This window comes from Carcharhinus amblyrhynchos, chromosome 12, assembly GCF_965287045.1.
Source record: "Carcharhinus amblyrhynchos chromosome 12, sCarAmb.v2.hapA, whole genome shotgun sequence".
Lineage (NCBI taxonomy): Eukaryota > Metazoa > Chordata > Chondrichthyes > Carcharhiniformes > Carcharhinidae > Carcharhinus > Carcharhinus amblyrhynchos.
In genome coordinates this window covers 24854447-24870490 of record NC_137335.1, presented here as the reverse complement: position 1 = coordinate 24870490, position 16044 = coordinate 24854447, and the positions used below count along the sequence as shown (strand labels likewise).

At 43.8% G+C, this 16044-nt stretch overlaps 1 protein-coding gene across 2 annotated transcripts in view; it reads left to right on the top strand.

The window, feature by feature from the left end:
* LOC145350859 (solute carrier family 22 member 2-like) overlaps positions 1 to 16044 on the top strand; it is a 37452-nt gene that overhangs the window by 3311 nt on the left and 18097 nt on the right. Inside the window, exons 2-6 of one of the 2 annotated variants that reach the window (XM_080200239.1) lie at positions 3146 to 3249; positions 3435 to 3589; positions 4548 to 4716; positions 4803 to 4917; positions 10857 to 10957. In XM_080200239.1, the coding sequence (XP_080056365.1) occupies positions 3146 to 3249; positions 3435 to 3589; positions 4548 to 4716; positions 4803 to 4917; positions 10857 to 10957 (644 nt within the window). The remainder of the gene's footprint in view (positions 1 to 3145; positions 3250 to 3434; positions 3590 to 4547; positions 4717 to 4802; positions 4918 to 10856; positions 10958 to 16044) is intronic. The other variant, XM_080200241.1, reaches the window with a different exon arrangement.

The window sequence follows — 16044 nt, the reverse complement described above, 5'->3', positions numbered from 1 at the left end:
AAACACTATCTCAGTGAAGAATGGGGTAAGAAAGATTGTCATTGCACTAATCCTCTTTTCTGTTTCCCTCACTGTGATACTACACCTCACCTCCGGAAAGTTTCCCACAGGCATGGTGATAATGTGCAGAACCGATAGGAAAATGTTCAACCTCTGTCATCTTCAATCCAAAACCAAATTCACTCCAACCTCAGTCATTGGGCTACAGTGTTCAGATGACACCTGTGTGCACTCACTTCCATGTCATGTTGACTCCTTCTGAAAAGCATGTGAGGAAATGGGCCTTTCACTAAAACAATGTGCTCTTACAACCAGCTCCCACAGCACAACACCTTATTCCATGGATAATGATCAACAACAAGATCCTGGAGAATCTGTACCTTGAGAGATTCCTCTTGATGAAGGCAGACACTAATGACAAAATTCATCATTATCTTCAATGTGTCAGCCAAATGAGGAAAAGAGCATTTGAGGCAAGAATCTCAAACAGTGATGATAATAGAGAATTTCATATTCCTGACTACAGTGTATTCTTGAACAATGGTGAAGGAACAGAAGAGAGTGAGCAAAGTGTCAGAAGCTTTTGGAGAGCTTTATAGCTTTGGTGTGGGATGATGTAATTGAGGGGACAAAGACAAACCATTTGGTTACAAATAATAGGTTGATTATGCTGTTGGGTATTTACAATAGGCCATCAAATAATTGGAAACAGATAAGGGATCAAATGTGCAGCAAATTATAGAAAGATACATAGAATCACTACAGTGCAGAAGGAGACAATTTGGCCCATTGGGTCTGCGCAAAATCTCTCTCAGCTAGAGCATCTTACCCAAGCTCTATCTCTGGATGTACTCCACCAGTCCCCCCCCCCAATCTACTCAACTTTGGACAGTTAGGGGATGATGTTGCTCAACCATTATACCTGATCCACAGACATTTGGACTGTGGGAGGAAACCAGAGCACGCAGATAAAACCCATGCAGACCCAGGGAGAATGTGCAAACTCCAAACAGTTAGTCATGCCCCCAGACTGAAATCAAACCTTGGTCTTGGGCACTGTGAGGCAGTAGTACTAACCACAGTGCCAATGTGCCTCTGAGAGACAAAAAAAATTAGAAAAATGATAATGAATGGAGGTCAATTATCCCAATATAGGACTAGGATAAGTGAAAAAGGGAAAGGAAATCCTGAAATGTATGCAAGAGAACTTCCTTAATCAACATGTTTCCAGCCCAAAGAGGAAGGTTTTGGGGAATGGAATTAGGAAAGTGGAGCATGTTTCAGACAGGAAGCATTTGGGCAACAGTGGTCATAATCATAGTTAGAATTATTACTGAAAAGGACAAAAAAAAGCATTGAAATTTCCAGTTAAGTATTTCTACATGTTGGAAGGTGCCTGGTCCAGATGGATTGGAAAGAAAATATGGACCACCAAATAATAATAATTAAACAATGTGAGGAGTGGGTTTGGGTGGGGGGGGGGGGCTTCAAAGAGGAGATGGTTTGGGTAGAGAATGAACATTGTCTTACAAGGGACAAAGGAAGGCCATCAAAGCCTGGAACTCCTTTGATGACTAAATTATAAAGATTAAAAGGGAATTCTCTCCTCGATTTCCTGCCTGACTGGAAGCAAAGGCTGTCAATCAAGTTGACTTTTGGATTGTGACCATGTCACAAAAAGCAGTGCAAAATAACATTGTACAGCTGCAGGGGAAAACATTGAGTGGGAGTTTCCAGCCCCTCCACCCCACACCCCGCCCTGGAATGTTTTCTGACTGTGCAGAAGCCTCACCATTGGCTGCTGCTGGGATCTGTTGCTCCCGTTATTGTCTATGGTGTTTTGTGTAGATCACCTGTCCCATCATAAGGTCGGGGGGGGCTGGTCACCTTTGGCAGGACTGGCAGATCCTGCCTGCGGGAAGGGCTAGAAAAACCCCTACACTTTGGACTCCTCCCTACAGAAGCTCTGGTCCCCATTCTGGGCAGCAACCTTTTAGGTAAGTTACTAAAACATTGGAGTAGATACAGAAAAGAATGGTGCTCGAGTGATGGAATTCAGTTATATGGAATCTGGCGTTCTTCTCTTTAGAGCAGAATAAATTTGACAGAAATGTTCAAAATCATGAATGTTTTTGACAGAGTAACTGGAGAGAAACTGTTTTCAGTGGCACAGGATCAGTGCCGAGAGGACTTGTATTTCAGCAGATTGCAGAAGAATCAGAGGAGGCTTTGTTTTTAATGTTGCGAGTTGTTATTTGGAATGCACTGCCTACAAAGGTGATGGCTGCACATTAGTAAATTTTAGAAGTAAGTTGGATAAATATTTGAAGAGGAAAGTTTGAATCAAAAGTTTTGAGTCAGGATGACAGATTGAATGGCGGGGCAGGCTCGAAGGGCTAGATGGCCTACTCCTGCTCCTATTTCTTATGTTCTTATGAGCCTTCGTCAGAGCTTTTGTTTCAGGTTCCAGCATCTGCAGTATTTTGTTATGGTCTTTGGGATATTGTGAGACTGTTTCCAGTTGATGCTCCTTTGTTTGCAACTCCTCACTAAGAACAAAGCTCCAAAAATATTTATCCAACTTGCTTCTAAAATTTACAAATGTGCAGCCATCACCTTTGTAGGTGACGCAGGGGGGAAAAAGGGCTTGGGAAAAATCAGATTAATCTACAAACGAACTGGCACAAGCAGGATGGTTAACATCACTGCCTCACAGCGCCAGGGACCTGGGTTTGATTCTGGCCTCGGGTCACTGTGTGGAGTTTGTACATTCTCCCCCCATCTACGTGGGTTTCCTCTGGATGCTCCGCTTTCCTCCCACAATCCAAAGATGTGCGTTAGGTTGATTGGTTATGCTAAATTGCCCCTCAGTGTCAGGGCGACTAGCAGTGTAAATAGGTGGGTTTAAAGGGATAGAGCCTGTGTGGAATTGTGGTTGACACAGACTTCATAGGCCAAATAGCCTCCGTCTGCTACGTAGGGATTCTATGATAACTGAATTGTCACTTTCTATCCCATATAATGCTATGATTCGATGAGTTGATGACTATAAGATGCAATGAGTAGTCTGTGTCTTTTAATATCTCTCAAACATGAAACGACTCACGAATCTCATTTTTTTTATCTAACTCTACAATTTGCACAGTTTGAACTGGTGTGTTCTGAGGCCTGGAAACTGGACCTGAGTCAAGCTTGTCTAAACCTGGGGTTTACACTTGGGACAATAATCATGGGTTTCGCAGCAGATACGTATGTATATCATCCATCAATCAAAGATTTGGAATGTAGTGGTAATAATGTGTGGGGTTGTGGGGGTGGGGCCAGGGTGGGATTGTTATCGATGGGCTGAATGGGTTCCTTCTGCACTGTAGGGATTCTATGATCCTATGAATATTTTTTCTTGCTAATTTAATCCAAACTTATTTTCTTTCTAGATTTGGTAGAAAATCGAGCTTCTTGTTTGCAACATTTGTGAATTCAGTGTTGGGACTTGTTGTGTCATTCCTACCAAACTACACTTGGTTCCTGACTTTCCGAACTTTACAAGGTTTATTCAGCAAAGGAAGTTGGTTGTGTGCATATGTCTTCAGTAAGAATTATACTCCTACCTCCATCTTATAACATGTTTTAAGTGCTTCGTAGCAACACTTCACATTTATTTCAATAATAGCTACCATAGCGCTATACTTTGTTCCAGTATATAATCTGCCCATTTAATAAGCAAACATTTCTTGTGTTCTGGTTCTTGTTGATATCAAATGCTTCCACATATTTCAATGTTAACTAATGATACAAAGTCCTCTTTGGTGAGTTGTCACATTTGCGTTATTATTTAATAAATTGTAACACTATTAGGATTTGTTTAACCGTAGTTATGTCATACTGTGCTTTAAAAAATCACATTCAAATTGACCTAACATTCTGGAAACGTGATGGCAATGGAAATGTAATTGGTGACATGAAAGATTTCCCTGCTGAGTCCTGAGACTAATGACACCTAGCCAACATCAGAAGACAAATGTGCCTTGGCGAGATCTGCAGATTGTCTGTAATATATCCTTGGGACAATCTTTTGTTAGGCCACATTAAATTATGTGACAGAAATCTTCAGATGTTCCAGCTGTGATCTTTGGGACACAAAGAGAAAATGCTGGAAAATCATAGCAGGTCTGACAGCATCTGTAGAGAGAGAAAAGATCCAACGTTTTGAGTCAGGATGAGCCTTCGTCAGAGCTTTTATTTCAGGTTCCAGCATCTGCAGTATTTTGCCATGGTCTTTGGGATATTGTGAGACTGTTTCCAGTTGCTGCTCCTTTGTTTGCAACTCCTCACTAAGAACAAAGCTCCAAAAATTACACCAATAGTTGTAGAATAGTTCAAACACAAAGCAGGTTTGAACTAGGTTCCTGATCCAGTGAATCTTTCATCTTACAGTTTAGACTGATTCACCAGTGCAATTAATAGAATATTGCACCATTGATGGTGCATTCTCTTTTGCTGCAAAGTGCTGATTAATCATTGATTTATTAAGGTGCAATCTGTTTCAGTCACAGAACTTGTTGGACTAGAGTACAGAAAAACGGTGGGAATTTTATACCAAGTGTGGTTCAGTACGGGGATGATGCTACTTTCAGCTGTTGCTTATTTTGTACCAGACTGGAGAAATCTGCAACTGGTGACTACCATTCCAAGCTTTTTCTTCCTGACCTACTATTGGTAATGTCCTGAAAGAGTATCATTATTTGAGTCAGTAGCAAAAGTACTTCAGGCTTAGTGATAACCTGAATGTGTTCCATTTACAGGCTGATCCCAGAGTCTCCCAGGTGGATGCTGTCCCAGAAAAAGAATGCAGAAGCCATAAATGTTATACAGAAAATTGCAAAAACAAATGGGAATAATTTTCCCAAAGATTTTGAGGTGATTAGCATGAATATCTTACTGCAATTAGTCAAAAATATATTTCAAAGCCTTTGATTTGATTGGCTGTATGCTTGGCATGAGTGATAACCTATTTTCACCAAGCAAATAGAACAGTGTGTCTGATAGGGATTCCACGCATTTCTTTTGGTGGGGACACCCCACTTTATATCTGTTCAGACAGCTTAGGTATGGGCTGGCAAAAGCCAAGCTGAGGGACCCTCAACAGTGCATTGAGATACTGCTGGAGTTTAACCAGCTGAAAGGCTGCTGCTTACTAAAGCACTAGGAGACTTTCCATGCTATGTGGAACCAGCATCATCCTTCCTGCTGGAGCTTTGGCTTGGATCCAAATAGGAAATATCCCAGTCGCCAGGTTTTGTACTTTGAATCATAGGATCATTCAGTGCAGAAGAGGCCCTTTGGCCTATTAAGTCCACACCGACACATTAGAAACACCTGAACTCCCACCTAATCCTATCTGCCAGCACTTGGCCCTGAATGTAATGATGTGCCAAGTGCTCACCCAGATACCTTTCTAAAGGATGTGAGGCAATCTGTCGGTACCACCCTCCCAGGGAGTGCATTCCAGCCCACCACCACCACCCTCTCAGTAAAAATGTTTTTCCTCACATCCCCTTTAAACCTCCTGTCCCTTACTTTGAACCTCGTGACCGACCCTTCAACTAAGGGGAACAGCTGCTTTGCATCCACTCTGTCCATGTCTCGTACCCTCTCAGTCATCTCTGCTCCAACAAAACCAACCCAAGCCTACGCAACCTCTCTTCATAACTTGAATGTTCCCAACCCAGGCAGCATCCTGGTGAATCATCTCTGCACCCACTCCAGTGCATTCATGTCCTTCCAATAATGTAGTGACCAGAACTACATATAGTACTCCAGCTGTGGCCAAAGTTCTGTACAATTTCAACCTGACTTCCTTGCTTTTATAATCTATGTCTCGATTGACAAAGGCAAATGTCTCATATGCCTTTTTCACCACCCTATTAACATGCCCTTCTGCTTTCAGAGATCTGTGGACAAACATGTCATGGTCCCTGTGTTCCACAGAACTTCCTAGTGTCCTACTATTCATTGAGTACTTTCTTGTCAAATTACTCTTTCAAAATGTATCACCTCACACTTTCAGGGTTAAATTCCATCTGCCACTTATTTGCCCATTCCGTCCTTATCATCTTGTAGCCCAAGACACTCCACCTCACTGTTAACCACCCGTCCACTCTTTGTGTCATCTGCACACTTACTAATCCTACTCCCCACATAATCACCAAAGTCGTCTATATAAATGATGAATAATAGGGGGCCCAATGCAGATCCCTGTGGTATGCCACTGGACACTGGCTTCCAATCACTAATGATGTGGGTATGCCGGCGTTGGACTGGCGTAAACACAGTAAAAAGTCTGACAACACCAGGTTTTAGTCCAACCTATTTATTTGATAATATTCTCACAAGCTTTCGAGGGGACAGCCTCTTCGTCAGGTGAATGGAGAGTTCTGGCCTCAGACAGAGCATATAAAGCACAGACAGTTTAGAGATTACTGATTAAAATGCGAATCCTGGGTTTGCTGGGTTTGCAAAACCTCACTTACTGTACTGTCTGGAGACAATACACATCTCTTTAAACTGTGATCAGTGCTCCTACCACTCACATTGTCAGCCACTTCAGGTCTTGAACAGCAGGTTAGGTGTAAGGATTCGCATTTTAATCAGTAATCTCTAAACTGTCTGTGCTTTATATGCTCTGTCTGAGGCCAGAACTCTCCATTCACCTGACGAAGAGGCTGTCCCCTCGAAAGCTTGTGAGAATATTATCAAATAAATAGGTTGGACTAAAACCTGGTGTTGTCAGACTTTTTCCAATCACTAAGGCAGCCTTCTGTCATCACCCTCTGTCTCCTACAACTGAGTCAATTTTGAATTCACTTTATCAAATTACCCTGTATCCTATGTGAATTTACTTTCTTTACATGTCTGCTATGTGGGACCTTGTCAAAGGCTTTGCTGAAATCCATATATACTATATTGACTGCACTATCCTTGTCTACACACCTGGTCATCTCCCCAAAAAATTCAAAGTTGTCAGGCATGACCTACTTCTGACAAAGCAATGCTGACTATCCCTGGTCAAGTTTTGCCTCTCCAAGTGCAGATAGATATTCTCCTTCAGAAGTTTCTCTGATACATTCATAAGAACATAAGAAATAGGAGCAGGAGTAGGCCATCCAGCCCTTCGAGCCTGCCCTGCCAGTCAATAAGATCATGGCTGATCTGTTGTGGCTCAGTTCCACATTCCCGCCCTCTCCCCATAACCCTTAATCCCCTCTCTTATCAAAAACCCATCAACCCGCGTCTTAAAAATATTTAGCGAGGCAGCCTCCACCACTTCAACGGGCAGAGAATTCCAGAGATTCACCACCCTTTGAGTGAAGAAGTTCCTCCTCAACTCCGTTCTAAAACGCGCCCCCCCCCTTATCTTGAGGCTATGCCCCCTAGTCCTGAAATTCCCTACCACTGATGTGAAACTCACTGGTTTGTAGTTATTTGGTTTATCTCTACACGCGGTGGGTCGTGCGAGGGCTGCTCTTGGATGTTGCTTCGAGAGTAGCCTAGTGCTTCACGTCGTTAGTGTACGCTTAACTGGACCAGCTGACGGGCAACATGACAGCTCAGTGACTATCACTGTTTGCTGTGCAGATACATGGATTTAGGCCAGTGTCTGTGGGAGTTTGCACATTCTCCCTGTGATTGCGTGGGTTTTCTCCGGGTTCTCCGGTTTCCTCCCACACCCCAAAAACGTGCTCTTAGGCTGATTGGTGTTAACAAATTGTCCCTAAATTAGGCATCCCTCAGTCTGGTTATAATTCCTTTATTGTGGAGTCCAATAAGCGTAGACAAAGGTCGTGGGTAGAAGAGGGCACTCACGATGTTAAAATGGCGGCGCGGGCTTGTTGGGCCGAAGGGCCTGTTTCCTGTGCTGTGCTGTTCTTTGTTCTTAACCCTTCTTAAATAGCGGAACCACATTAGCTGTTCTCCAGTTGTCTGGAACCGAGGACTGGAGAACAGCTAATTCTCCAGAATTAGTAGCATTGAAAATTTGGATCAAAGTTCCTGCAATCTCCTCCCTTGACTTCCACAGCAGCCTAAGGCACAATTCATCTGTACTTAGAGATTTAGCCACTTTTAAGGCTGCCAACATCTCCAATACCTTGCCCTTCCCTATGTCAAGTTTCTCAAGAATCTCACAGTCTCTCTGCTTGAATTCCATATCATCGTCTTCATGCTGTTCGGTGAAGAGAGATATGAAGTCTCCATTCAACACTCTACAGATGTCCTCTGGCTCCACCCACAGATCGCCTCTTTGTCCGTAATGAGCTTTCTCTTTCCCTGGCTATCCTCTTCCAATTGATATAGAATATCTTGGGATTTTCCCTACTTCTTCCAGCCAGAGGTTTTTCTTATCCCCTCTTTGCTTTCCTAATTGCTTTTTTAAGCTCCACCCTGCATTTTCCATACCTCACTAATGCCACCACTGATTTGCTCCCCTTGTATTTTTAAAAGCCTTTCTTTTCCTTCTCATTACATCCCGAATATGTCTGGTCATTCATGGTTTTCTGGGCTTGTTACACCTATTTATCACCGTAGAGGGAACATGCTGGGCTTGCACCCTCCCCATTTCTTTTTTGAATGCTCCCCACTGCTCTTCCATTGATTTTCCTGTTAGTAGCTGTTCCCAGTTTACCTTGTCCAGATCCTGTCTTATTTTACTAAAATCCGCTCCCTCCCAATCCAAAACTTTTTTTTTGCAGATTTCTATTTCCTTCTCCATAGCAAGCTTAAATTGTACCATGTTGTGATTGCTATCACTAAAATGCTCCCCTTCAACTACTTATCCGGCTTCGTTCCCCAGAATCAGGTCCAGCACAATTCCTTCCCTTGTTGGACCCTCTACATGTTGATTTAAAAAGTTCTCCTGTACATATTTCAAGATATTGATTCCATCCAAGCTTTAGCACAATGTATCTCTCAGTTAATGTTGGGAAAATTGAAATCACCTGATATAATAACCCTATTTTTATTGTTTTTAGACACCTCCCAAATTGAGCACATATTTGCTCCTCAACATCCCTCTGACTATCTGGGGGTCTATAATAAACATCTAACAATGTGGCTGCCTCTTTTTTATTCTTAAGTTCTACCCACAAAGCTCCATTTGATGACTCCTCCAAGATATCATCTCTCCTTATTGCAACAACTGATTCCTTCACTAATAATGCAATGCCTTCTCCTCTTTTACCTCCTTCCCTGTCTTGGCTGAAGATGCTATATCCTGGAATGTTGAGTTGCCAATCATGTCCTTCCTTCAATCATGTCTCTTTTGGCTGCTGTATCACACTTCCAAGTGTCAATCATTGCCCTCAACTCATCCGTTTTACCTGCAATACTCGTGGCGTTAAAGTAGAGGTCATCCAGCCTGGCCTTACTCTCTTGAAACTTAACGGAGTTGTATTCCCTCTGACTTGTGAGTTTTGCTATATGATTCTGTGCCCTTATCCTACTAACGGTCTGTGTCCCCTCCCCCTGCCAGTTTATTTAGTCAACCGTGTCCTGATAAAACTGTGCACTTCTCACCACAGCATTGACACCCACAATATCTGAGTTGAGAATGCCTCTGTGACTTAAATGTTATGAATGGCCGTATCTCCATCTGCTGGTAAATCAGCTCTGATTTTTTTTTGTTTCATTTGATTAGCTGTTTCACAGTGTAGAGGAAATGTTGGGGAGGATTCTCTGATCTCGTTGCAGATTCCACTGATCCAGGAGAATAACGAGGGCCTAAAACTCATTTCCGCGCCCGGCTCCAAATGGTTGCAATTACCCCAGTCCTTTTCCAATAGCATGAAATGAATCGCACCCAGGAAGGGTGAAAGGTCAATTCTCATATTTAAAGTAGCATTTAAATACCCATTGCGTATGGGATTCCCCCAGCCCTTGGGATCTCCCAAACTTCGGGTGTCACACAAACACGGCAAGAATCACTACTGGTCTCCACTAGTGACGGCCATGCGGGCCGGCTCAGAGGCCATTAAATCCCTGAGTGGTCAGGGGCGTGGCCAATTGGACACTGCCAGTGTCGAGGCAGTGCCAAGGGGGTGGGTCCTGAGTGCTGGCTATAATGGGGGGGGGGACCCATCAAGAGAGCCTCAATGTTGGGGAGGGGGTGGGGGAAAATGTCTATGCCCAAAGTAGGGGGGAGATGGTGTATCCTGGTGCAATGTGTGATTGGGGCATCTTTGCATAACGGTACCCGAGTACAATGCAGTCAGTTTACCAATTTAGTCAACATATTTACTGCCCCCACCCATCCCCAATACTCTTGCTGTCATGACACTTTTTTTTTGGAAAATGCTGCCCATTGTCTTGAAAGCTTTAAATTTTGTGCTGAATATTACTGTCCAATTTATTACATTGCACTTCCTATTCTCCTCCCACACCTAGTGGTGCACTAAGGCAGACTTTTCTCTGTTTCCTTGGCTATTAATTCCCAAAACAGGTTGCTAATCTGTTACCATGGACTTATTGCTTGAGGGGCACCACTGTGCATCAAGCCTAGCTGACCAGGAGGCACCCCCACTTTTACCACCGGCTGTTAGCGTATTTGGAAGGATTTGCAGATTGGTTCATTTAACCTGTTTCACTGGACCTTCCTTAGCCATCAGATCCTGGGATGGGACGCGAACCTGGAGCTTCTGGCTCAGGAAGCAGGATGCTTTCCACTGCACCACAATACCTCCATTTCTTCTATTTCTTTAAAGGAGCATTTATTTTAATAGGCTCCTTGTTTTAGATGGGTTAGTGTTTCATACAATAGAACATTCGTAAATTGAGATATGATTTTTTTTTTCTTATTCCTTTAGATAGTTGAAGAGTGCAGTGAGGACTTGAACCATCCTTCCTTTGTAGACCTAGTACGGACACCTCAGATCAGGAAACACACTCTTATCTTGATGTTTAACTGGTAAGATTTAATTTCTGTAAATATTTAAACTCAGGAGACTCACTAGGAAAAAAAATCGACTTGATAAATGAATCAGATATACATCAATTAGAAAAAAAGACCAATATTATGAACATTTAGAGCACTGAACGAGGGATAAACATTTGTCATTAAGCCTGTTCCTTTTGTAACAGTGATAGTCACGAGGCGCAACTCAGCAGGTGAAATCTAAACAAAGTTATTTATTGTGAAACAAACTATACACAGGGCAGAATGATGGATGTGACTTTATTCTCCAACCCCCAAGCTCCGATTGAGGGACAGCCCATTCCCAGACCCGCACTCTCTGCCATGATTGGCCCAGATTCTCACAGACCGCTATGAGAGGCCCATCAGGTTACGTGACCTGCAATCACTCACTCTTTTAAGAAGTTATTCTAGCACATTCTGCTCCCCCCTCAACACCCCCTTTAAGGTTGCATTTATCCTAGGCTGCTTAGGGAGGCGAGAGATGAGATTGCTGGGCCTCTGACGCAAATCTTTGTCTCTTCTTTGGACACAGGTGAGGTCCCAGAGGACTGGAGGATAGCGAACATGGTACCGTTGTTTAAAAAGGGTAGGAGGGATAGCCCGGGTAACTATAGGCCGGTGAGTTTAACGTTAGTGGTAGGTAAGTTGATGGAGAGGATTCTTAGGGATAGGATGTATGCACACTTAGAGCGTTGCGATCTGATTAAGGATGCGCAGCATGGCTTTGTCAAGGGGAAGTCTTGCCTTACAAATCTGGTAGAATTCTTTGAGGAGGTGACAAAAACGGTCGACGAAGGATGAGCCGTTGATGTTGTCTATATGGATTTCAGTAAGGCGTTTGACAAAGTCCCTCATGGTAGGTTGATACAGAAGATTAAAGCTCATGGGATATGTGGTCAGGTATCTAGATGGGTAGAGAACTGGCTTGCAAAGAGGAGTCAGAGAGTAGTAGTGGAGGGGTCCTTTTCTAGCTGGAGATCTGTCACTAGTGGTGTGCCACAGGGCTCAGTACTGGGACCTCTTCTCTTTGTAGTGTATATAAATGATTTGGAAGAGGGAGTAGGTGGTGTGATCAGCAAATTTGCTGATGACACCAAGATGGCTGGATTGGCAGGCAGTGAGGAGCAGTGTCTGGCAATACAATGGGATATAGATAGGCTGGTCGATTGGGCAGATACATGGCAAATGGAGTTTAATCTGAATAAATGTGAGGTGATGCATTTTGGCCGGAATAATGTAGGGGGCAGTTATATGATAAAGGGTAAGCCCGTAAGGAGTACAGAATTGCAGCGAGACCTGGGGGTGCAAGTGCACAAGTCTTTGAAGGTGGCAGTGCAAGTGGAGAGTGTGGTGAAGAAAGCCTATGGTATGTTAGCCTTTGTAGGAAGGGGTATAGAATATAAGAGCTGGAGTCTAATGTTGCAGTTGTATAGAACATTGGTTAGGCCGCATTTGGAGTACTGCGTCCAGTTCTGGTTGCCTTACTACCAGAAGGACGTGGAGACTCTGGACAGAGTGCAGAGGAGGTTTACCAGGATGTTGCCTGGTATGGAAGGACTGGGGTATGAGGAAAGATTGAAGAAATTGGGGCTCTTTTCCCTTGAAAGACGCCGACTGAGGGGGGATCTAATAGAGGTATATAAGATTACGAAGAGTATAGATAGAGTAAACAGAGGTAAGCTATTTCCTATGGTAGAGACACATAGGACAAGGGGCCATGGACTTAAGGTGAGGGGGGAGAGGTACAACACAGATATTAGAGGGAGGTTTTCACACAGAGGGTAGTGGGGGTATGGAATGCTCTGCCAAGTAAGGTGGTGGAGGCAAACATGCTAGAGTCATTTAAGAGTAACTTAGGCACATGAGTGGGTTGGAGATGGGTGGATATAGGAGATTGTTTCAAATAAGGGTTATTAGCATTGGGGCATCCCTGGTAAGGTAAATGGATATGGTACAATAATGTTTTTTTTTCCCTTTTCATTCACAGGTTATAAGTCGGTCCGCCTTGTGTCCAACGAGGGGCATACACGCGATGGGTCATACTGGGGCTGCTCTTGGTTGTTCGAGATTGGCCTAGTGCTTCATGTCGTTAGTGTGTGCCTAAACTGGACCAGATACTGGGCAAGACGACAGCTCAGTGACTATCGCTGATTGCTGTGCAGACACATGGATTTGGGCCAGTGTCTGTGGGAGTTTGCACATTCTCCCTGTGCTTGTGTGGGTTTTCTCCGGGTGCTCCGGTTTCCTCCCACACCCCAAAGATGTGCTGTAGGGCTGATTAACAGGAATAAATTGTCCCTAAATCAGTTCCCCTCAATCTGGATGGCCATAAAATATTAGACAAGGGCTGTGGGTGGAGAGGGGGACTGGTGGTGTTGAGATGGCGGTGCAGGCTCGTTGGGCCGAAGGGCCTGTTTCCCAGGCTGATTTTGTTCTTTGTTCTTTTTGTTCTACTTTACAACAATAGACAATATAAAAGGAGATAAATCAGTGCAATCTCTCATAACTTCTGTCTTTCAGGAGACTTCCAAATATTCTGAGAATGCCTCAGCTCTCTGGCAGGATCTTCCTCAGTTGAGATAGATGATGTTTTGAGCAGCAGTTAGGTGGCTCTTTGTGTCAGAAGGTGCACAAGTGCAGATATCCTCTCCACTTCCCCCTGGAACAACACAGGGTCCTTCCTCTGGAGTAACCCACCCCTCCCCATTGAAATTGGCACCATTGGAGGAATGCTGGTAGGTGCTGCAGGAATAACCTGCTCTATTTTTACTGTTGCTAGTTTCTCTCTGCCTTATGTGGTCTACAACTTTCTTGACTTTTCTCCCTTGAAGATCAACCAGGTAGCACAGGCCCTGTTTTCACCAGGATCTGCTCAGGGACCCAATTTAGATTGACATTAAAGGTCTAGACATATACTAAATCATTCACTGCGAAGGACCTATGAGCTTTAACAGAATTGGGGTACTTATTTTGTGCACCCTGTTTTGCCTCCGCTGTCCCTGCTAAATTGGGAAATACTAAGTCAACGTATACATCCGGCCCTTTAATGTCAATCCAGATTGGATCCCTGGGAAGATCCTAACGAAAACAGGGCCTGTGTCATACCTGGTTGATCTTTAAGGGAGAAAAGTCAAGAAACATGTAGACCACATAAGGCAGAGAGAAACTAGCAACAGTAAAAGTAGAGCAGTTAATTCCTGCAACACCTCATCTGGAGGCACCTTCCTATCAGTAGTCCTGCAGGGGTTACACCTAAAGTTGCGTGTGGTGTCATTCTATACGTGAGGAGGAATCTAGCAAGCTTTAAAGGTGTGGGCATTCTTTCATTGCTGACTTGAAGATCTGAACAGGAGGAAACAGCATGGTGTCACAGTGATTAGCACTGCTGCCTCACAGCTCCAGGGACCCAGGTTTGATTCACGGCTTCGGTCACTGTCTGTGTGGAGTTTGTACATTCTCCCCGTGTCTGTTTGGGTTTCCTCCAGGTGCTCTGGTTTCCTCCCAGAGTCTGAAGATGTGCAGGTTAAGTAGATTGTCCATGCTAAATTGCCCCTAGGGGGACTAACTAGGGTAAATGCATGGGGTTATGGGAATAGGGCCTGGGTGGGATAGTGGTTGGTGCAGACTCAATGGGCCCAAATGGCCTCCTTCTGCAGTATAGGATTCTATGATTCTATAACAGCTCTCTTTGGTAAGCCATTTGAGGCTGGGTGGGATGGTGCAGTGTGCACACGTTGTATTCAATTAGTACACACAAAATACTGAACTTCCTCCTCTATAAAAGCACTCAGGCCATGCGTAGAGAAGATTCAGCAAAGCTTCTCAACCATTGCTGATGATTTCATTCCATGGTTATCAATCCATTTGGAGCGTGCATCTACAATAATTAAGAACATAAAAGGACCCACAAAATTCACATGTAGCCATATGACTAGGCCACTCCGAAAGGTGTAATGAAGCTGAAGGAGATCAAATGAGTTGCGACTTGCATTGATCGCAGCACCTGACCAGATTTTCAATATCCTTATCGATGCCTGGCCGCCAAATGTAACTTCTAGTGAGTATCTTCATTTTGGTCTGAGCTGGGTGAGCAATGTGATAATTTTTTAGTCTCAGACTGTTCTGTCTGGTTTCACTACAGGTATGATGGGGGCAGCCCATTCTGAGAACTGTACCCACCTTTTTATTCCGAGTTCTTACAAATGTTTAAGTTGTGCCCCAACTTTTTCATGCAAGGCACTGGGCGAGCCCTGTAAAATTTGGCTGGTGAATCTAAATTTCATAGAAATCATAGAAACCCTGCAGTGCAGAAGGAGGCCATTCAGCCCATCGAGTCTGCACTGACCACAATCCCACCCAGGCCCTACCCCCATATCTCTAATCCCTCTAACCTGCACATCTCATAACTGTAAGGAGCAATTTTAGCATGGCCGATCAACCTAACCCGCAAATCTTTGGACTGTGGGAGGAAACCGGAGCACCTGGAGGAAACCCACACAGACATGAGGAGAATGTGCAAACTCCACACAGACAGCGACCCAAGCTGGGTCCCTGGAGCCCTGGAGTTGTGAAGCAGCAGTGCTAACCACTGTGTTACTGTGCCGCCCCAAATTTACATAGGTTTTAGCTTTGATACTCCATAACTTGCCTAATTCATCTTGGAAGACCTCTTGGTATCTTACCAAAACTTCTTGGAAGCTGCCATCAGTTATACGGAAAATCTATTTTATTTGACATATTAATTTCATCCCATGAGACTCAATCCCTGGCCTTATACTATGATGATTGGTAGTTGAGCTGACTCGTGTTGGTACGTCACTGGTGCGGATGTTGGTTCCCAGTATTTTCAGTGTCTCCCTGGTGTTTGTGACTGATTTAACTGTTGTATTTTTTAATATTAGAGGTTAAACACCACCTTGCAGGTATTTGTATGTCTGCTGTCCTACAACTATAGTAGAAGCACTGGTATCCACCTTCATACTTAACGGCTACCAATTTACCATAAATTTACTATTATAATTGGAGCCAATTTACTTATCTTGACATTATTCAATTTGTATACCTCAGATTTACCGTCT